This window comes from Ursus arctos, unplaced genomic scaffold, assembly GCF_023065955.2.
Source record: "Ursus arctos isolate Adak ecotype North America unplaced genomic scaffold, UrsArc2.0 scaffold_7, whole genome shotgun sequence".
Classification (NCBI taxonomy): domain Eukaryota; kingdom Metazoa; phylum Chordata; class Mammalia; order Carnivora; family Ursidae; genus Ursus; species Ursus arctos.
The window spans coordinates 38,713,763-38,736,011 of NW_026623089.1; the positions used below are offsets into that span (position 1 = coordinate 38,713,763).

The window sequence follows — 22,249 nt, forward strand, 5'->3', positions numbered from 1 at the left end:
CTGAATTTATAAAGGGAACGCAAGGTACTGGTTCTCCCCCGACTACCAAGGAGAACTGCTTAGGATTAATTTGGGAACTTTTGGTTGTTCATGTGGAAGGGACTCTTCTCTACATTTTTAGCTAAATGTGCCACCATACACCCCACAGGACCTCCAGAAGCAACAAGGAGGGCGTTGAATTATTTTGTATGTTGGGGGCTGGCTCACCTGTTTGTACCCTTCTCTATTGTCTTCATCTTGTTACTTTAGGGCCACGTGTGATATACTTGATTCAGACTAGCAAACCCACATTACTTGGATCTTGTTCCTTCCTAACCCCACCATTCCTCCTGGAATATTCTTAGCCATTACCTTTTTTGGATAATGCCTCTTCTGCATCCCAATGACACAAATTCATATACTTTAAGGTTCCTTTTAGGCTCTGATTGGAAAGCATTTGGGCTTCCATTTGGAGGAACCTCAGTTCTGGTTCTGTGGATTTTTGTAGCAGTAGAGGGAGTCTTGCAGCTTGGAATATATCTTTGGTCTGTGCAGAGTGAAGAAACTCGGTGCAGGGACCTGAGTCTGCAGTAGGAGGCTTTGACATTACTTTCCAAGTTTTCAAACAAGGACCATCCATGTCAGCTCACCACAACCCTGGAAGTGGGTGGTGCTGATATCAACATCCTTATTTTACAGATGAACAAATAGGGCTAGAGAGGTGAAGTGACGTCCCCAAAGTTAGAGGTAGAACTCTAACTAGGATTTATTGTCCAGCCGTCGTGTTTCTGAGCCTGGTGCTTTTCCCTCCACTCCATTCTGTCTATGCATGTTTGCACAAGCTTACGTGGAGACACCCATCTCTACACCCAGGTTTCTGCCAACCTGATCACCAGCAGCCCGTGAAGACTCTGTGCCCCTCACCCTCTCCCCGTGCCACACACTGGGAGAGACGGAGTTCCTCCCTTTCTCTCCTGGCCCCTGTATCTTTCAGACATCCACCACTGCTGCTGGCCGACCTCAGACAATGCCAAAGGAATCGTTGACCCAGTTCACAGAACTTATAACAAAATTTGTATACCATTTCTGTTTAGAAACAATGGCTAACACCATCTTTCTTGGCATTACTTTTTATTGAATACGGACTTGCGGTCTTTAAATATTTTGAATATAGTGCTTTCAATATACAGTTCTTTAGTCATACATATGTTTCTTTAAAGCACAAAACTTAAAGTTGAAAGGCTATAAATACACATGTATATATTGCCATAAATCTAGAACAATTTTATAAAAATAGAACTCAAATGTCAACTTTATATATTTTGGCAACTTAGCAGTATTGTAAGGTGGCCACAAGCATGTTTATTATGCATCACTGCCCCAAAGTGACTGTCTCCAGGTTTCAGTTTCCATCTCTTTGGGAACACTTGGAATAGTCTCCATTACCAGGATCTCCCCGAGATGCCCATGGCCATGGCTCAGCATTGCCTTTGCATAAAGGCTCAGTGCATCCACCTGTTCTTGGAGGGGGAAGACCAGCTTCCAGATTCTTCCTCAGAAAGAGGAGGTGTCCCTCCTACCAAATGTCCACAGTCCTACACTTCTTGACGCCCTCACAGTGTATGGTTGATATCTGAATATACAGAGTCATTTTCCTTTCCCTATGCTCAGAGAATGATACATGTGAGTTTGGTTCTTTCAAATCAGTGTAAAAAGTTTGAAACAAATTCACCTAACCAGTGGCCGCTGGGGTAACATCGTCCTGACAGTGGACGCCAGGGTCCTCACCTGCTTGTGCAAGGCCCTTTACACATGTGCTCTACAATCCTCACAGCCTTGCAAGGTTGGGACATTCTTGTCCCCATTTGATGGTAGAATTGATTCTTTTGGCGTTTAAGTCTCTTGGTGAAGGTCAATGGGGTTCGTGACCCCCAAATCAGAGCTCTCTGCCTGCCCAGAAATCCATGGAAGGAAACCAGAAGAGAACGCAGATCTGTACTGTGGTCATTTGGTGAGAACAGACAAGTGGCTTTGGGTCAAATTACAGTAGGTGGACAGCAGTTCCCCAGATAGTCCCAGGACTCTTGGGGCTGCGGCTTCCCAAGGGGAGCAGGAAGGTGGATGTCTGTGGAAGGAGTATGGACCTACAGACCCATGACTTTGAAGGGCAGTGCCAGAATCTCCCAGGTCACCCAACAGAAACCCTCGATTGAAAACCAGGGCTCAAGGAATTTACTGCTTGGGGCTGTTTGTGTTTTCAAATAGCTGAGCAAAGGTCATAACGCCAGCCACCCCCATCTCAGCCCTGCCTTCAATAGAGGTCAAAGTGCAGGAAGCTTGCACAGTGGCCCAAAGGGACTCGTGCAGGGTCCCTGGGCCAGAGCCCAGTGGGAATGGGGCGAGGGGGCTTTTTCAGGAACCCCCTGCAGGTTGCACAGCAGAACACAGTGGTGACAGAGTCTCTGGACAGAGACAGGCTGTCTCAGCTCTTTGCAGTTTTGATTTTCTGGTTGCTTTCCCACTCCCTTGCCTTTTTAGATGTATCATAAAAATATTCCCCAAATGGGAAGTGCCTCTCATATCTCCTTGATGATCACAGCCTCTCAGGACAAACTTCACTTTGGCTCTGTACACGGTCTGCCCCTCCGTCAGGGCTGACTCGGACATAGCCGTTCCCTCCTCCTGGCCCTCCTCCCCACCAGCTGTCTCCTCAAACCTGCTCCCCCCGACCCCCCAGGCCGGGGAGAGCCCTGCTTTGTGCTCCTCCACAGGGGGTTTAGTTAGAATCCCTAGATGACATCCTCCACATAAAGGAGCCCAGCTCTCCGTAGGTGTCCTGCTTGGGCCTCTGAGATCATTTTCTGAAATTAATGTCATAGTGATTTTTCTTAAAAACCTCTCTTAAGAATGAATAAAATAAAACAAATAAACAACGACAGAAAATCCCCCAAAGCAACCCTCTTTCTTCTCCTCTAGAATGCAGATCACCTATAAGGATATGATTCCTGTGAGGGGGGACTGGGGAAGCAACCAGAAAATATGCGAGTGGCAGGATTCTTGGGAAGTGCACTGGTCCTCCCTCCATCCCTGCTGCTTGGCAGGCATCGTGCTGTTTACTCATCCTGGACTGGCGCTGATGCCCCTGGGGGAGGCAGAGCAGCACGACTCCATTGCAACAGCCCACGATTCTTTTGGCCCTTTCAGAAGAATAGGACCAGATTTTCGGAACTCAGTGGAAGGCTGCCCCTGGGAGATGGAAGGAGAAATGTGTTTTGGGGCCTGGGTCACTGTACTTTAAATTAACTCTGTGTGTGTGTGTGTGTGTGTGTGTGTGTGTGTGTGTGTGTGTGTATGTATGTGTGTGTGTAGGGGACGAGTTGTTTGCAGCCCTGCGTGGCTTAGTGCGGGCCACCCTGAATGCTGTGATCACACTGCTTCGAATCTCAAAACGATGCCCCCTACTCCCCAAAAGAAAAGAGGTATTGACCTGGAGGTAGCCTCTTTCTTCGTGATTCATGTAGGTTCACTGCATGTAACAGGGTGACTCATTCTTTTGTTGGGCAAAACATCACCTGGACACACCAGGTCCCGCTAGAGAAGCAAACACCACCATTGAGCTTCTGAGGCCATGAAGGGAAGGTGGTGTAGAGTTGCCCACCTCACCAAGGCTGCCTCAGAGCCAGGCTGGTCTTACTTCCCAGAGGGCAGCTTGGCAAATAAGGACAATCCCTATGCCTACCTAGGGCCACTTTCTTCCTCACACTCCTGCTTTGCGTGATGCCTCCGCGTGGTCTCTGTGTTGGGCCCTGAGGACAGGGGAGCTACCGAAAGCTAGGGAGAGTGTTGGGAGCAGGGGTCTGGCAGGGTCTGGCGGCCGCAGAGTGATGGGGTTTGGGGAGGTGAAACCTAGTGGCAGGAGTCAAAGTTGGTGCCCCTGGATGGGCCTTGTTGCTTTTTCTTTTGTTGCTAGTGGCTTGCCCGCTGTAGACGGTGGCAGACTGCAGAGGTCCCTCATGTCAACGAGGCTTTCTTCCACTGCTTTCGCAAACTTGGTAGAAGAGGTTTCTTTGCAGCCATGAAAGCTGGAGATACAGAAAAGGATGCTCTCTGGCTGGGGGTTGTAGCAGGCCCCGTACCCGTCGGGCACCACAGGACCGTAGCAGCAAAACATCTCCATGGTCGTGGGCACCTGGAGAAGAGGACAGGTCAGAAGCTGCTGGTTCTGAAAAGTAACCTGTGAACTTGCTAGACTACAGGGCGTTTCAACAACCCTGAGGCCTCAACGGGGTATTTACTTCTCTATTTTCCACCTGGGCGTTTGACTGAATTAACCAAATGAACCAGTAGCGTCAGCATGGATGGCCGCAGCCAGAGTCAGAAAAGCAAACCCGTCTAACTGCACGATAGCAAAAGAAGAGGGTCCATCAGCCGCTCCCTGGTGGGAAATCCGCTCTACTTGTGGAGTCAGACTCCCCCAGAGTGACCCGTGCCGGGTCTCAGGCTGAGTCTCTCCTTCACCTGGGGGCTGTTGGAGGCACTGAGGCAATCAGGCTAATTTACTCAATGGCACCCTGGTGGCACCCCACGGTTAGACGGCTTCCCAGAGGGAGTAATTTATGAACAGAAGGAAATCTGGCCCCCGTCTTCTCCGTCGATTTCCCCCACACCCTTAATTACTGTCAGTATTGCCTGGCTGGGCTGATTTCCTCCCCACAGCCCGGCCATGCGCGATTACCCAGCATCGGGCATTTCGAAGATTGCCATCAACTGCAGTTTTAGTGATGCACCTAATACCTTTTGAGTTCGGAGCGCCGAGATTTTGTAATCAGGGTCACAAATCAGGAAAATGTGTCTCTGAAGGCATTCGAGCCATAAACGTTCATTTCCAGTGGGGAGAAAGAAAAAACACCAAACCACCACACCCCCAAATTCACTTTCTTAGCTGGTCTGAGGGGGAAAAAATAGGACACAGGTTTTGGGTAGTTGCAGGGTGGGGTTTGTTTTTAAACCCAGGGTTTCGGGTGCTGTGTCGTCGGGCCTTCAGAAATGACACCGGCCGTTTTAATGGGGCAGAACAAACCATTAGTCTTGCTAATAGAGTCACCTCATTGTCCGATAAATTTGCCGTGCAACAGCTGACGGCCCTAAAGCCGTTCCAAAGCACTTTTTGCCCATGGATGGTTTCCTGAAGAATTTATGTTGTTGCGTCCTGCCCTCGTTTACTCACGGCGGCGAGCTCACTGCCGTAATGTCAAAATCAAATTACTGAGCGGGCTTTTACCCTCAGACACAACTTTATCAGCCCCTCTCATTGCCCACATCCAGCCCTTAGCTGACGAGGTGGAGTTTGAGTGAACTGACGTTTGGGGGGTTCTTTTCTTTCCTAAACCCCTCTTGAGTGGATTTCCTTCTGTCTTTGTCACACTCGTGCTCCAACAGAACGGGCTTAGGAGACGCTGGGCTGGCAGCCGATCGCCTGCCGTTGGTCGCAAAGCCCTTTACAATAATGACCTGTTTGGACGGCCCGGTCCGTGCCCGGCACCGGGCTAGGCTTTCTACCCAAATCGTCGCTTCTAGCTGAGCCAGGACTTCACTCTAGACCTGTTGGGCTTCGGAGCCTGTGGCCGTCATGGTGGAACACCAGCCCGCAGGTAACAGATTGAAAGGCTACCTAGCATAACGGCTAGGGTGCCAGTTCCCATCCAATCCACCTCTGCGAAGGAGGCATCTGTGATTACACCCATTTAGATGCTGGGGAAACCAGCACTCTGAGCGTTTAGGTCATTTTGCCAAAGGGCGTGCAGCTTGTAAGAAGCACCACTGGGACTTGCCTGACTCCAGCCAGTGGGCTGTAGTCACTGGTTGATGCTAAGTGGCCTTTTAGAAAGCCCGCTGGTTACACAAAGCGGCCCCTTGGGTGACAGCTATACTGTACCTGGCTGGTTGAGAGGACGAACCGGTTGCTCATCAGGTATGTTTCATCTGTGAACATCTCGGGCAGCTCCTTGCACGTGTCCCGGGCCAGCTCCCGCAGCGCCAACAAGTGGTTGTCGATGGCCATCCCTGTTATGGCCTGGGGTAGTTGGGGACAAAGAACAGGAAATGAGACAGGGGCTCCCATGCCCTCCCCCCTTCTAGGCCACAGTGCTGATGGCCACTGCAAGGGCCCCGGCTTGTGCTTTCGCAGTGCTTGCTGCGGACGACGTGCGTGGGTGGCCGCCCAGGACTGACCACTCTACTACTCAGCCTGTGTTCCTCGGACCCTTTCTATGTGCACAGGGCGAAGCCAGAGCAGGCTGGGCTCTAAAGTGAGCATGCCTGAGTTAAAGGTCTATGAGTGTGAGTATCCCCTGCCTCTCAAGCCCAGCATGGTCATTGCTGACCCCTCTAAGTGGAAGGGGTGGGCTGGGGATCCCTAGTACTTTCTTAGGTAGGGGAGGAGTCTGGGGGGCAGGGATGGGTGCTGGGCCCTGTTGGGGCATGGGGAGGGGTGCCCCAGGCTATCACTGGGCAGAGTCTCACCACAAGCAACACTTTATCCTCCAGCAGGAGTTGAAGGAATGAGGGATAGAGGACATTAAAGTCTGTTCCTAAATCTTGGTTGCTATTTCATGGGCTCCGAATCAGTTCAAATAAACTGGATTTACAACCTAAGAAATCACTCTGAGACAGGAACTAGATATCTTAGCAGAGGCTCGGCTGATGTTTACAAGAGGAAAGCTTGTTGAATGAAGATAAATTTTTTTCTTTTTATCACAAGATACTTGAACTCTTATCAAAGGCTAAGATAAGAGCAGTGGGGACTCCAGGACGTCTCTGTAGGCAGAGCTCAGAGGTGGTATGGCTGGAAGAGGGGCGGTGGGGCCAGGTACCTGCTTCATCTCCTCCCCACTTGAGGCTGTGTGTCTAGGATGCACACTGGTTTTGCTTGGATTACATGTTCATTTGGGGCAATTCTGGGAGTGGTGGAGACTTGGGGGCCACCTCTGGCCTATAGGTAACCTGTGGGTCCACATCAGGGTAATTGGAAATCTTGGGAGGTTCCCCCTTATGTAAGACGGCCACTTAGCTGTTAAAGCCCCACGTAGGAGGAAACCTCCATCACAATGAACTTTGTTCAAGTTTACAAGGCACGTTTTGGGATTTGACAGCTGTTCTCTTTCAGTGGCGGGTGAATGCATAAAGATGATTCAGAGGCCCCAGTCTCTTCAGATGCACCTAATTATAGGCTGGAAAGACGTGTTATATAACCACAGCTCACTGTAGACGTGCCCGTGAGGACAGAGGGGAAGGACTCTGACTGAGCCCGTCTAGGAAGTGAGTGCGCTGCTAGCTTCTCTGGTTGGCTCCGTTTAATGGCTCACTTGTGGAGATCTATACAAGCAGGTGCTCTGTGCAGCAGCCCCCCCCCCCCCCGCCCCGTCATCACCACCTCCCGCTCACTGTAGCAACAGGGGTGGATTTAACAGATCGTTTGGATTAAGGCCACGAGTAGTCATGAGTAAAATGATTCATCTGTTCAGTCTTTCATTCATTCAGGGAAACTTCCTTGAGCGCCCACTATGTGCCCAGCGTGCTGGGTGCTGGGGCTGTGCGTGCTATGAAGGAAAAGCCTAAGGTGCTGTGAGAATCTTTGCCAGAGTGTCTGGACCATGCTTGCTCCTTCACTGGGCTGTCCCTTCTCCACTACCGAGACCAAACACAGCTGCCAGAGACCTGGAGCTGCCCTTGCTTCTTTCCCCTGGCCCCGACCCCACACAGCCAACCAGGCACCGGATTCACCACAAACCATTTTTATAGCTGTCCCCTTCCCACCCCCACCTCTTTTATTTAGCTGTTCTCATCAACTTAATATAATTAACACAGCTGAACCCTAGGGCAATGCTTTAGAGGATATTTTTCTAAATCTTTCATAAACAGTTATTACCAAAGTTATATATTTATATAGCTTAAAACCCCAAAGAAGCTAAAGACGTCTGTCACTTTGCCAGGTCTGATTCCCACTCCACAGAGGCAACCAATTCAGCTGTTTAATTGTCTTAGTTCTAAAGAACAGTCTTAGACTGCGTTCACTACATTTTTCAGCTCTATCTATATCTTCTTGCTATAGAAGACGAAACTTTGGCCCTTTCATACTCCTGCTCCCCAAATAGTCTTCCATTTTCCCATCCTCTCATTAGAGGTAGGTTTAACTCCTCATGGTTTCATCAGTATTCAGTGTTGACATGATTATAATTATGCAAATATTCACATCTGAGTCTCAGGTTGTATTATGATTAGATTTCCTTTCTTATTCATCTTTTGTTTTCCTTGGAATTGACGATTTCTAAATGATTAAATTATGATTTTCCCGACTTGCTTAGCTTTCTATGTATCTATAACTAATTGATTCCTAAACTCTCAGCAGAAGGGTAAGCCTCTTCTTAATACAGTCTACAATCAGATAATTTATCAATTTCATTCCCCCTCTCACTTCTTGCTTCTCTTTTTAAAATATTTTATTTATTTATTTGGCAGAGAGAGAAAGAGAGCACAAGCAGGGGGAGTGGCAGGCAGAGGGAGAAGCAGGCTCCCTGCTGAGCAAGGAGGGAGGTCACTCGTTCATGACCTGAGCCAAAGGCAGACACTTCACTGACTGAGCCCCTGGGGGGCCCTCTTCTTGCTTCTCTATGGACCGATTAGTCCCTGTCTGCTGAACACCTGTCAACTTGGGATCTCCCTTTACTGTCACCCTCTCTCTTTCTTGTGTTGAATCTTCTGATTTTTGGAGCCTGTGAGGTCTTTTATGTTTTATCTCTCACTTTAGTGGTCTGTATCCTCTAATAGTTTGACAAGAAAGAGTGTTTAATTAGTAAAACTTTTGAGAACTTGTCTGTCTGAAAATGTCTTTCTTCTGTCTTCAAAGTTGATCATAGTTCATCTGGGTATGGAATATACATTAAAAATCATTTTCCCGCAGAATTTGAAGGCACTGCTCCATTATCTTCCACCTTCCAGTGATGTTGTTGCGAAGTCCAATTACACTTTTATTCCTTATTTTTGTACTTGATTTTTTTTCCTCTCAGAGATTTTAGGATATTCTCTTTGACCTCTGTGTTGTGAAATTTCCTTGGTATAAATGTTTCCATCTATTATGCAAGGTACATGGTGGGCTCTCTCATTATGGAAGCTCGTGTCCTTCAATTCTGAGAAATTTTCCTGAATTATTTTGTTGTTGTTCCCCTCCACCCCCATTTTCTCTTTCTGAACATGTATTACTTGGGATTTTGATTCTCCTGTACTGAGCCTTTTTTCTGTCCTATATTTCATTTCTTTGTTTTGTTGATATTTTGGGAAGATTATTTCAGCTTTATTTCCCAATCTCGCCATTGCACTTTTTCTACCATATTTTCCCCCAGAATTATTTTTATTTCCCCCCAAAAACATTTTTTTAAGTTTCATGTTCTTATTAATGGATGCAATAAGTTCATTATCTTTCAGAGGATCTCAATGACAGTTTTAAAAAATGTTCTCCTGCTTCCTTAATTTTTAATTAAACAAAAATTTAAAAATTACACAAAAACAATTGTATTGGCTTTTGTGTCTTATGTTAGCAGCTTTCCTCAGTGTCTGATGATTAATGGCTACCTGTTTATATTTCAGAAAACACTGAAAGAATGATTAGAAGATACAAGGAGAAGCCTGTGTTTGCCATCTGGTAGATTTCACTGGGAGGTGAGCTGGCTGGGCTATTTCATTGGACACCCCAGCTGTCAGTGTCTCTGATTTTGTTCTCTTGGCCTGGTCAGTTTCACCATGGAGAAATCCTCTAATCTCATACTTGGAGAGAGGTGGTAATAAAAGTACTTCCCAATGGCCCTGGGGCTGAGTAGGTAGACTTTGATTAATCACCCTGTTTAATTTGATTAACCCTCCCTGAGCTCTGCCCGGTGTCCCCACATCTAGAGTCCTCTGTCTTCAACTTCTCTGGAGGATAAGCTTCTAGCCTATCATTGACAAAGGGGAGGGTAGTCACCTAGCTGCGTGGGGTAGTGGAAAGGAACTGAGGGTCTAACTGCTTCTTGTAGAGATCATCACCAATCCTCTTCTTTTCAGCCCTGCACACACCTGTACTTTTGGGGGGTGCCTCCACTGCCTTAGCCATTCTGTGGTTCTGTGGTACGATTCATTGGGCTCTTGGGTCTCCCTTACTGTTTGCTTGGGTTTCAGCTTCCTCTGGTTTGCTAAGTCAGTGGCCATCTGTTCTATTTTCCAACTAGGAAACTTTGTTGTCCCTTCCTTTCCCATCCTCTTTGCCTAGTGTATTCATGGCTTAAAAAACCCCTTTGCTGATATTTTTGAGGATTTCACAGGGAGTGACAGTAAACCCTTGTGTCCACCATGTTTAAGCAGAAGTTGATGTCTACCTCTTCAATCCCCTGCCCCTGCTCTATTTCAGTCCTTACCTCAGCTCTACCTAAATATTATATAGGTTCCTAATTAGTGTCACTGAGTGTTGGCAGACCACCCGTGCTCCAACCCGTCCTTCTTCTACCTGGTCACCAGAGTAAACCTGGTGACTGAAAAATCCCATATCATAAGCTCCCCTGCTCCTCTGTCCTTTGCAAGCTGTACACACTCAACTACTTGATTTTCCTCCAATGTGTCTTATTCTCTCAGGATTCTTTGCCTTTGCACATACTCTTCCTTTCTGGGACCATTCTTCCCTTCTATATCCACCTGACAAGCACCTCTTCTTCCTTCAATTCTCATATCAAGCACCACTTCTTCTTGGAAGTCTTCCTGGCTTTCCCAGGCAGAGGAACTAGCTTGCCCCTCCATGCTCTCTTGTACTTCCTGAGGGCTCTTTTCACATGGGATGAGATTTATCATTTAAGGGCTTTTCCTCTCAGCTACTCAGTAAACTCCCTAAGGACAGGGGTTATGGACTTAATCTTTTATTTCCTACCACCCAGCACCTTGTCCGGCATTAAACAGGAAAACCAAAAATACCCACTGAATACACGAGATTGAGCTTGATTTTCCCCAAACAGAACTAACACTTAACTCTTCAGATGAATTAGTGACCTGGCAGCTGAATTGGAAAGAAGTCTACATTGGCTAGTTCTAAAACCCAGATATGTATTGTCCTTGCTTTCAAGTATATAGAGTGCAATTCGTTCAACCCCTTTTCACAGATTATATGAGCCTTCAAAGACTGTATCAGAATAATTTTCAATTGATATATTGATCACCAGTCCAAGTAGTAGCTTATTCTCTGTTACTTGTATGCAAATGATGGCTCTGCCATGCTAGAAAAGAAAGTATTGCCCTAAACTAAGAGAACATTTCCTTTAAAATTTTGATTTTGGGGCGCCGGGGTGGCTCAGTGGGTTAAGCGTCTGACTCTTGATTTCAGCTTGGGTCATGATCTCAGGGTCGTGAGATGGAGCCCTGGGCCAGGCTCCACGCTGGGCATGGAGCTGCTTAAGATTCTCTCTCTCCCTCTCCCTCTGCCCCTCCTCCCTGCTCTCTCTCTCTTAAAAAAAAAAAGTATAAATAAAATTTTGATTTCACTATTAATTTTCAGCGAAGACTTTTTATTCATAGGCAATATAAATGGACAGAAAATAAGAAAGCGAAACCAGCTCTAGGTGGGAATAAAGACTGCCTCACTTGCAGTCATGCAAGGTGTGCAAGCCACCACAATTTGCCAGGCTTGGCTGCCCTCTCTCACAGTGGACTTTTCTCGCTGTATAACTCTAACGTGCTATACCTATTTGGTGCTATTATTATCATTACTGTTTTTTCAACGATCATTCATGGTATTCTTGTAAAATCCATGTGAAAATGAGGGCTGTGTTACCCAGGTTCTAAAAATAAGAAAAAAAGCTCTGAGAGGCATGGCTTTGGTCAAGTCGCTGGGTGGCGGGTGGCCCAGCTGTCACCCAGGTCCCGCGCCGTGGCCCTGTGCCTGTCGGCCCTGCTTTGGGCACAGCGCACGGTCATGAGTGCCCCCGAGAAGGCGCCCCTCACTCACCATGACCGTGTACTCAGTCTGGGCTCGGATGGCTTCTTTCAGGAGCAGCAGCTTCTCCGACTCCTGTCAACAGACCAGAGGCGGGCTCTACGGGGCCACTGGGTGACCAGCAAGCGAAGGCGGCGGCTGTCGCGGAGCCCGGACGACAGGCAGCCGCTCGCCGCCTCGCTGGCCCGGGCTCCTGACACGGAGCGGACTTACCGGCGCCGCAGCCTCGCGGCCCGCGACGGCTTTCACAAAACTCAGGGCCTCCGGCGTGGCCGAGCGAATGTTGTCCACGCGGCCGTCCCGGAAGCGGCGGATGGACGCGCTCTCGTACGTGGGCACGAGCGTCCCGTGGAGCCTGCGGAAGACGAGCGAGGAGGGGCGACTGGCGTCGCAGTCTCGGGAAGCCAGAGCCGCCGACAGAAAAACAGCCTCTGCGGGCTTTCGTTGTGCAAGCCCCACTCTACTTGGCGTAGTATTTCATGTTAATGTTAATAGAATTCTAGAGATTTCCCAAAGAGGAGTGTCGGGAGAGCTGCGTGCGCGTGCATCCGCTGGGGACACTGCGTGGATATAAAATAAAGAAGTGACAGGTGACTTTTCAAAAAACCCCAGTCTGGTGGGAAACCTAGAATTTTCTTCGAGACCTGATGAGGGTTTGATTCATAGCACAGAATGGCATCATTGTGTAATTAATCACTCACACCCTTGAGGGAATCCTGTTTTATTTAGAACAATTCAGCCCTGACCTAAGGGTCGAGGCAAGGAGGGGCTTTCGTGGTCGTGAGTGGAAACTGCGGCACAGGCCCTGCCTGTCGGGGGTCAGCTGGGCTTCCAACCGCTGGGTGCCATGGCTGTGCCTGTCCTGCCCGATGTCTGTGACAGGAGCCACTCCCCACACCAGCCAGAGAAAGTCCCTTCCTTAGGCAGGCAGACCAAGTGAGCACTCCAAGGCTTGCACACCTGGCTGGCACACGTCTTTCTCACCCGTCACTAAAGTCTTTGGTGTTGGGGGTGGGGAGGAGGAAGACACAGAGTCACAGAGGGGCAGTGACAGCGCAAGTCACAGTCCTGCATGCTGGCCTTGTCAGAGCATGTAGCTCCCGTGCTGAGGGAGTTCTGGGAGGGGGAAGGCCAAGTCTGATTCAGCACAGTGCTTGGCGCTGTAACTCGGCAAGAAGGTGAATAAACTTTCTGGACACTTCTGTCGCATTTCCCCAGGGAGGAAGGACTCTGGCAGGGAGTTCATTTCCTGTATCTCTATGGCCCCTGGAGGGAAAGGCCATGCCCAGCACAAAAGTAGATGCCATCACTGGCTAGTGGCTGATCAACCCCAATCTAGGCAGCCTCCAGGCTTCTGCTGAATCTAGGGGCAGATTTAAAAAATTTTTGTTGTTGTTATGGCTTAGACTCTGAAGAGTGTTCTCCATGGGAAGCAGATCCTATTTTGGCGGTTTGCGGAGCTCAGGAGCCTCTGGCCATGTCCATTGCTGGCCACGTCCAGTGGCACAAAGATCACTTGAGGGTAGAAGAGGTTGTGCCCTGTGCAGGGTCCGCTAGGCCCTCTTAGCTCTCGAACTGGAATGCTCTCTGAAGTAACACCGGGAGGACCTGACCTCATGGCCCATCTCTGCCACAAGCCAGTATCAGAAGGGCGACAGTGGTTCCAGACACCAGGTCCTGCCACGGCTCAATGCCAGCGAGGTCTCTGTGTCCCCACGATGAGCACAGAGCTCATGTGGGATGATGTCAGCCTTCCCAAGGAGTCCGAGTGCTCAGAGTGGCTGCAGCCACTTCCTTTCCCTGTGAGTTATGGCCCCTCGGGAGGACACTGGGATCTGGGCTGCTGTGTCCACACGGGTGCTGTCTGCTCGTTAGTGAGACCTCCTTGCCCTGGCCTTATTGCAAGGTCACTTTACGCTCCCCCCATATATTGCAAAATAAAAGTGGGTCCTGCTGGGGTCCTGGGCCAGTGTATGAGCCGTTGCTTCAGGAACACTGGACCCAACAGGAGCCAGCCTTGTCTTGAGGACGATCTACTTTGCATTTTAGTTTTCGCGTCCTACAAAAAACCAGTTGGCCTCCCTGCCTTGTCTTCAACCCTTCCTCTCTACTTTCTCTCGTCCCCAGCACAGAGCTACCATGATAAAGATTTTCCTAAACCACAGACCTGACTCTTCCACCTCAGTTAATATCCTCTAGTGTCTTCTCACGTCTGTGACTTAGGTCCTGACGCCTACTCTGTGCCATGTGTGTGAGATACCCAGAGTGTCAGGCTTGGGAGAGACAGTCTAGAAAACAAAATCGACGAATCGATGAACAAGATAGCTCACATGAACAACTGCGATGAAAGAAAAAGAGGGCACCGTGTGATAGGCTGGAAAGCTGGGTGGCGAGGGGGCCTGAGGTGGCTGCTTTAGGGAAGGGGGTCAGAGAAGGCCTGTGAGGGCTGACTCCCTGGCGGAGACCTGGGGGGAGGGGAGGAGCTGGTGTGTGAAGAGTGGCGATGGCAGCGGGTGGGTGGGCCGAGACTCAGCCGGAGCAAGGGGCTAGAGGTGGGAGAGAGCTTGGGAGGAGGGCCCCAGCAGAGGCTAGTTCACAAGGAGTCTTTCTAAGCCTGGACTTTGTTCTAAACATGGTGGGAAGCCATTGGGGTGTCACGGCTGGAAGAGGAGAGACGGGGACGAATCAAGGATGAGTTCACATTCTTTGACTTGCCCCATGGAGGCTGCTGGTTGCACGTCCTTATCAAGGAACAGGGCACAGCTGCAGGGGCCCACGTGGTCTCGGTGAGGGCAGGAGGAACAGCACCTGGGCCTTCGCTCGCGCGATTTCCTGTGATGTCCTTCCTTCTCTTTTCTGAGATTGGACTCACACTTCAAATCCCAGTTCCAGCAGCACCTCTTTCTATGCAGCCTGCCCTGCCCCTCCCATCCTCTAAGCCCACAGAAAGTCATTCCTCCCTCCAGGATGCTTCCAGACTCTGGAGTGTAGAGCAGCTTGTCGGGCAGCCCATCTGGGCAGGCTTTGCTTACCTGTAGAAGGCCAGCTGGAGGGCCACCTGGATGAAGGCATCAGGACTGCATTTCTGCTTCTTAATGAATGTTTTCCCAAAGGCATCAAACTTATAAACAGTGAAGTCGAGATTCTTTACTATTCTGTGGGAGAAAAAGAAGAGGTGCTATTGCGTGCAACATAGAATGCACACTCCTCAAAGTCTAACCAAGTCGCTCAGGCTTGGCCCACGACCTAGTGCTCTGGAAGTGGAGGACACGGTCCTTGCCCGCCAGGAACATATCAGGTGTCAGAGACAGGCCTTGACATATGGAAGTGGCAGAGGGCACGCCAGATCAGGGTTCCTCTGAGCAGAAAAGGGAGGCTTGACCAGGCAGGGCGGTGGCCCTGTTGTGCTGGAGGGGGAGGGGGCCTGGCTGCAGGGAGGGGCATGGTGGCACAGGGGCCCGAGAGACATTTGCATGGACAGGGAGAACACTGCCCACAAACAAAATCCTAGAAGCCCGTTGCCCACAGAAGTGGGCCTGAAAGAGGCCATACTTCTGACCTGCTGGGAAGGTGAGTCCCACATCCTCAGATTCTTTTGGCGTCCTGGCCATTCTGCCAGACTTGGCCCACCGCCTTTGCCCAAAGATCTTCTATGAACCTGTACAAGCTTGGACAAGCTGCCTTTCTGCCTCTTCTCCAGCTGCCTGCACCACGAGCTCCTATCCATCCTTCAAGGCCCATTGTTGCAAAGCCCTCCCACAATGTCCTGGTAGAATTCCACTGCTGTGTCCTCTGTGTGTTTAGGCCTGTATGTCTTTATCTGGTTTGAGCATTTGTGTCACACGTTTTGGTCTGGGGGTCTACTTCCTCCGCTGAAATGTGGACGGCAGGCTCGGTGGCATATTCATTTCTGTGTCCTCAGTCTTTCCACAGTCCTGGCGCACTCACACGTTTGATGAATGGATGAATTAACGAACGATGCTCGCTTACCGAATGAGGCAATGAACACTGAGAAGGGCCAGATCTAGTGGCCAGCCTTCAGCTCCCTCCACAACTTGCCACCGTGCCAGTGCGGGAACCCCCCAGAAAGGTTCCCCCAGAAAGGCCCCCCAGAGAGGCCCACACCCACCCCGGCCCTCCTGCATGGGTCCCATTAGGGACTGAACTGCCTCTCTCCCCTGGGGAGAAAGGCCCCCTTGTCACATTGCAGTGTAAATTCAAGCAAATTGAAATAGCTTGGATTCAAATGACCTATTCAAACCAGTTGTTTATTACTCCCCCCGAAAGCAGGGGGATGATTTCCCCGCCATGACTCGGCTCAGTCAGGTGAAACCCATGAAAAAATAGCTCCATGTTTGCATTTTATGGAAATGATGGAGACTTCAGCAAGGTTATTTCCCCGAGAGTTATAACTCCTCTTATTTTGACTACATTTCCATGAGGGGGTGGGCAGGGGGAAGCAGAAGAGCTGGGGTCTTTGGAAACTTCCAGGGGGCCTCATCATCCCGGGTGGAGGGGGTTGGGGTGAGGGTGGACACAGGGTGACCCCAGAGCATCGCCCTAAAAGAGGCTTGGACTTCCTACCGTTGAAGTTTTTCCGCCGAGGAGGCTAAGAGGCCTTGAATTTCCGGGGAGCATTTCCAGCGCAGCCTCCTGGGGGCCGGGAGCTCGCTGACAGAGTCGGCTCGGACCAGCTTCTTGGCGCTTGTCACCCTGCAGGCACAAACAGGTGACGGCCTGCGGCCCTGGCAGCTGAGGGCTGCGGGCAACAGTGATTGCCCTCTGCGGTCATCCTAGCCTCAGGGGGTGGGAGCTGCCCCTGATCCACCCCTGATAAATAGACTGACACTCAGTCAGAGAGACCACCCAAGTAAGCACCTAGCAGAGCCGGGATTCCAGCCAGTTCTGCCTGACTCCAGGGCCTGCCATTTCTTTTCGCATTTTCCTGCCCCACTAACACTTAGGAAACCCGTGGAGAGAAATTAAGAAGCAAACTGTGTTGTGTGTCTATGAGGGTGGGTATGGGCTTTTAGGGATTCTAAAGAGTTCCTAAATCATGGAAGAGATTTAGAACTTAGATTCAGGGAGAAGATTCTGGAAGGAGAGAATGGACAAACCATGAATGGAGGAAGGAACTCGGTATGTTTAAGGCATAGAGAAGCACGCAGTCTGGTCAGCTTGGAAGCTAGGGAGAGATATCCAGCCCATGGGGGTGGAAGGAGGTGGAACTCACAGACCTCCCCTCCTCTTTGCTGGGTCAACAGTCGGCCCCGCCCAGACTCGGAATAAGAAATAGGTGTTGGTCTGGGCTTCCCTGGGCCAAAGCAGATGTTCCTTTTTGGCTAAGAATTCTTTGTCAAGCTTCTCCCTAACTGCCCTAAACCTGATATCCAGTCTGCCCCCACTGCCCGCGGCAGGTAAAGTGTCTGATGTCAAGCTGGTTTTCGAAACCATCTTTTGCTAAGACACTTTCCAGACTAATGCAGCCCCCCGGTGGCAACCCAAATTTTTCATGGCCTAGCTTGGCAGTCCGTTGGCAGTCTGGCTTTGCCTCCCCTGCCCTGCCCCCAGACTCACATGTGCTTGAGTAGATATTCTGTGCACTGCACCAGGACGATGCCATCAAACGGGGAGTGTTCGCACACCACGCCACAAGTGCCATCCCGGCCCACCACAAACTGCAATAATGAGTAGAGAGGTGAGTGGACCTCAGGTCGGGTCGTCTGCATTTCAAACTGGCCACTTGGCTCCAGGCCGGATCTCCCTGGCCTCTCGGGGGGATCTCTCCTCCCAGAACACCAAAGCACATTATCTCCCCAAAAGAATGTTATATGAAATTGCCATGACCTGAGAATATGGGGGCCTCAAGACAGCTCTATTAGGTGACCTCCTTCCCAGAAATGCTCCGGACAGTGAGGGTGGAGCCCAAGGTTCCCTGTGAAGTAGCCCAGGGAGTCCTAAGAGCCCACCCTGAAGCTGTGCACTCTTGCTTAGGTCACGGGCAAGTTCCTCTGGCTTCTGTTAAGCCCTGGTTCCCCCTCACAGTGTGCAACAGGGCCACGATCCTGTACAGCTTCGTGCACGTGTCTAGATGGACCCTGTATGTTTGGCCACCATTGATTTTATTCCCAGGATCTAGCCCAGTGTCTACCCCATAGCAGGTGCTCAGTAATTTTGTTGAATGAGTGATTGACAGTTAGTGATCCAATTTGGATGATGTGCGGATTCCTAGGGAGAAATAAATTGTCTGTTGATGGGAGTGAAGGAAAGGTGTTGTGGGGATGCTTCACGAACTGCTGCCTGGGCTTCGAGTCAGGCACCCAGATACCAGGTCCGCCATGGCCACCTGCCAGCTGGGAGATCTTTGACAGGCCATTTCAGCTCTCTGGCTTCAGTTTGCTCCCATTTCAAATGGATAAAGCCCAGTTCACAGGATTGTTATGAGGATTAGAGAGAAGGTATAGGAAAGGTCCACAGGGATGGCAAAGGCTGTACTTAGCTGACTTGGAAAAAGGACATACTCAGCATGTATAGACATGCTGGGAGAAAAGAATGAGAAGAATGTGATTTGATTGTTAAAGCGTAACCCGGATAAAGTGGGGCTGCCCATAGACCGGCTCGGCACAGCGTCACGTCTAGTCCGCCATCCATAAACAAGCAAGCAAATCAACAAGCTACTGACAGTTTTACTGATGCCCTTCCGGGGCACCGTAACGCTCGATACACACGTGAGCTGACTCTCCTCCTGTCTTCCCCCGTCCCTCACATAGTGTCAGTGGCCCGAATCTCTACTCCCATTCTTCAAACAACCTTCCCACATAGTCTTTCTCAAAACTCATCTCTTGCAGTCTTTTCTCTTTTCCCCAATGTCCCCTGCTTCTCTGTCCTGAGACTAGCTCCTGGTCATTCAACTCAGGTCCCTGGAGCCTGTTTGGCTTCTCTAGCTCACCTGATCGTCTGTTCTGCCTGCGAAAAGAGCCCAGGGGTGGGCTGTCATCTGTCCTTGCCACTAAAACAAAAGGGAGGAAAACGGTGCCTTTTTAAAATCACTACTGAGGCTTCCTATGTTTCTCGTCCTGTACATCCATTATATCATTTCATTCCCACAGCTGCTCCATGAAAGATTACTAGCCATTAGCACCACCGGTGGCGGCTAAAACAGCCGGGGCAGCAGCAAGTGGACTCATCAGAAATAGCAGAATTGATATGCAAACCAATAAAAAGGATAACCTGCTGAATATGGGGGCCGGAGAAAGAGAAAAATGAATGTTGCCTAGAAATGCTTATCAGTGGGAGCAATGAGAGCCCAAAGCATAGTGATTGTTGGCCATTTAATATGGTCATTGTGAAAGTGGGGTGGCTTTAAAAATAAACAAGGTTTGATTCAGGATGACACACTGGAGAAAAAAGGCTAGAGGAGGGGTGCCTGGGTGGCTCAGTCGTTAAGCGTCTGCCTTCGGCTCAGGGCGTGATCCCAGCGTTATGGGATCGAGCCCCACATCAGGCTTCTCCGCTAGGAGCCTGCTTCTTCCTCTCCCACTCCCCCTGCTTGTGTTCCCTCTCTTGCTGGCTGTCTCTCTCTCTCTGTCAAATAAATAAATAAAATCTTTAAAAAAAAAAAAAAGGCTGGAGGAACAGAAATGAAGGGGCCCAACCTCGAACTTCATCCACACCCGCATGAGTATTTCTCTCCAGGCCAAAGTGAATGTCTTGTTTCTGGGTTGATGCCATGTGAATGGAAACTATAGGAATTGCTTTATTTCATTTTATGACTTTCCTTCTGTGGGATGCTGGGCTGTCCTACTTCTCAGGGATGGGGGTGTGTTGAAACGGTCAGGGGAGAGTGATGGAGATTCAGAAAAGCTGGCATTTCTGGGCATTAGACATGATTCTTGCTGAATGCATTGAAGATGTGTTCAGTGGGGCCCCCGGGATGCCCCCACCTGACAGTGTGTGCTGGGAGAGGGGAAGTGAGCTCCGGGTCTGACCCAGAGGTCCCACACGCCTGGGACTGCAGGAAGGTTGGGAGTTTGAGCTGGGTTTGGTCACTTGCTCCTGAAAAGAATTCTGGCCAGTCCAGAGGATGACACCAGTGGCCCATTTCCAGTGCCTTCAGGTCCCGTGGACCCAGACGCAGCATTCTGGGCAGCACAGGCCAGCGAGCGAGCCTGCCGGGCGTGAGCACCTGCTGGCTTGGGCCCCTGGCCGTGCCATTGGGGAGGCTTACCTGCAGGGATTTGTCATACCAGCGGTTTGCCCCATTCTTGCTGTAGCCTCCACCATGAAGGAGCTGAAGCGCCCTGTTGGTGTCGCTGAGCTCCACGCCCCCCGGGGCGTCCAGACACACGAGGCAGATGCAGCGTTCGATCATATCCAATGCGTCCCGGTTGGTGGAGTCTGCAGGCCAGGCAAACAAGGCCTTACCCGCTATCCTCCAAACCCCAGGCCTGAGGTCCCCTCCACGGAGCCCCACACACCACAGGCAGAAACACACATGGACCCCCAGCCCCTGAGCAGGTCCTGACTCCTGTCCCAACTCCAGTGGGTGGGCCGTGAGCTTCTGTGCCAATCCCAGCAGCCAGCTCCCTCTCAGGGTCTCTGCAAGAGTCCCGCTCACTCTTTAGCTGTGGCCAGATCTGCCCCCGGATGGGTGGTCACCGGGCCTGCCTGCCAGGATGAAGGGGGCTCATGCGGGGCCTTCTCCATGCGTTAGACCCTCAGGCCAGCCCCTGCCAGGGGAGGAGCTCCAACGCCTCCATCCAACGGTACCCCCGCCCCGACCACGGCACTTGAGAACCACATCTGGCACACCGGCATGTGTGTTCGTCCTGAACTAAAATTCTTCAACATCAGTTGCTGAAATTTAAAAATCAGTCAATGTCACATGAAGAGCTGAAGTGAGGGAGTCAAGGTGCTGCTCTCCCCGCCCCCAGCCACGTCAGCGGTTATCTCAATGCACAGGGCAGATGGAAGGGCCAGGCTGCCTGCCCCAAGCCATATCCAGGTGAGCCCACTGGGGCCATTTCAGGCATGTGGAACTCATCAGGACAAATAGGCTAGAAGCCACTGAGTTGTGCAGGAGATGTGTCACCAAGGCAGCTTGATTTCTCCATGGGGGACACTGAGCATAGGGTTCCTCCCCAGATAGAGCTGGGCCAGCTGGGTGGGCTGTCCCCAGGTAGCCTCCTCCACCTCCACCACCTCCTCTACCCAGACTTTTGGGCTGGATGCAGGTGCAGGGTTACCTCTCCCCCCAAGCCCCAGAATATTCTATGCACGGAAGATGGGGGATGAAGTATTTGGAGGCAAGGGGGCACTATGGGGCAGAGACTGCTAGCTGCATATGGCAATATCTATTCTCCCTTTAGTCACAGAGTGCCTGGTTTTAGCCTGGCGCAGGGAGAACCAGAGCTGAAGCTGCCCTGCCTAGCCTCGGTGACAGTGAGGGGAGACCACACATCTAAATTCTGCCGACAAAATTTAAAAACACTATATGACAGACTTTCTTAAAGAAAACTAGCAGGTGGGGGCACCTGGGTGGCACAGAGGTTGGGCGTCTGCCTTCGGCTCGGGGCGTGATCCCGGCGTTATGGGATCGGGCCCCACATCAGGCTCCTCCACTGTGAGCCTGCTTCTTCCTCTCCCACTCCCCCTGCTTGTGTTCCCTCTCTCGCTGGCTGTCTCTCTCTGTCAAATAGATGAGTAAGGTCTTTAAAAAAAAAGAAAAAAAAAAAAAGAAAACTAGCAGGTGCTCTTGGCTCCTCTTCCCACCTTCCTCTATCTACTGCTTGGAACACAGGTGTGATGGCTGGACCTCTAGCTTCCATTTTGGATCATATGGTTGTGGGCCACACATTTGCAGTGAAGGAAAAATCCTAGCCACCATGTATCAGCTCTGATGGTTATTTCTGGTATACGAGAGAGAGAGAAACCTCTGTTTTCTTTAAACCACTATTATTTTGGGTTTTCTGTCATATGTGGCCAAATCGAATCCTAACTTATACCATCTGGTGATGGTGGGTTCACATTCTCGCACTGCAAGAGTTAGCTGGAGCGGAGAAACTGCACCCTTGGTTTACCATAGTCTTCTCTCATTCATTCAACCTCCTTGGTCCCTGTAGGTATTGAAATCCAAGGTCCCTGTGCAGGAGGCTATTTGTCAGAGAGAAACATTCTGCGGGCTGAGGAGCCCTCCAAGGTGACAGTCAGGACCCTCCCTTCTCCCTCTTGTCCCATCAAGGCAAGCACTTGGGCAGGCCCTGG

The 22,249-nt window shown here is 50.5% G+C and overlaps 1 protein-coding gene across 1 annotated transcript in view; it reads right to left on the reverse strand.

Annotated features, from left to right (window-relative positions):
- Nucleotides 1-3,898: 3,898 nt before the first annotated feature.
- The window catches only part of CHAT (choline O-acetyltransferase), a 43,601-nt gene continuing 25,250 nt past the window's right edge, over nucleotides 3,899-22,249 (reverse strand). Inside the window, exons 7-14 of the mRNA XM_026481512.1 lie at nucleotides 20,214-20,383; nucleotides 17,564-17,664; nucleotides 16,571-16,699; nucleotides 15,019-15,141; nucleotides 12,200-12,341; nucleotides 11,999-12,061; nucleotides 5,915-6,052; nucleotides 3,899-4,168 (exon numbers count right to left, since the gene is read on the reverse strand). Of these exons, the coding sequence (XP_026337297.1) occupies nucleotides 3,899-4,168; nucleotides 5,915-6,052; nucleotides 11,999-12,061; nucleotides 12,200-12,341; nucleotides 15,019-15,141; nucleotides 16,571-16,699; nucleotides 17,564-17,664; nucleotides 20,214-20,383 (1,136 nt within the window). The remainder of the gene's footprint in view (nucleotides 4,169-5,914; nucleotides 6,053-11,998; nucleotides 12,062-12,199; nucleotides 12,342-15,018; nucleotides 15,142-16,570; nucleotides 16,700-17,563; nucleotides 17,665-20,213; nucleotides 20,384-22,249) is intronic.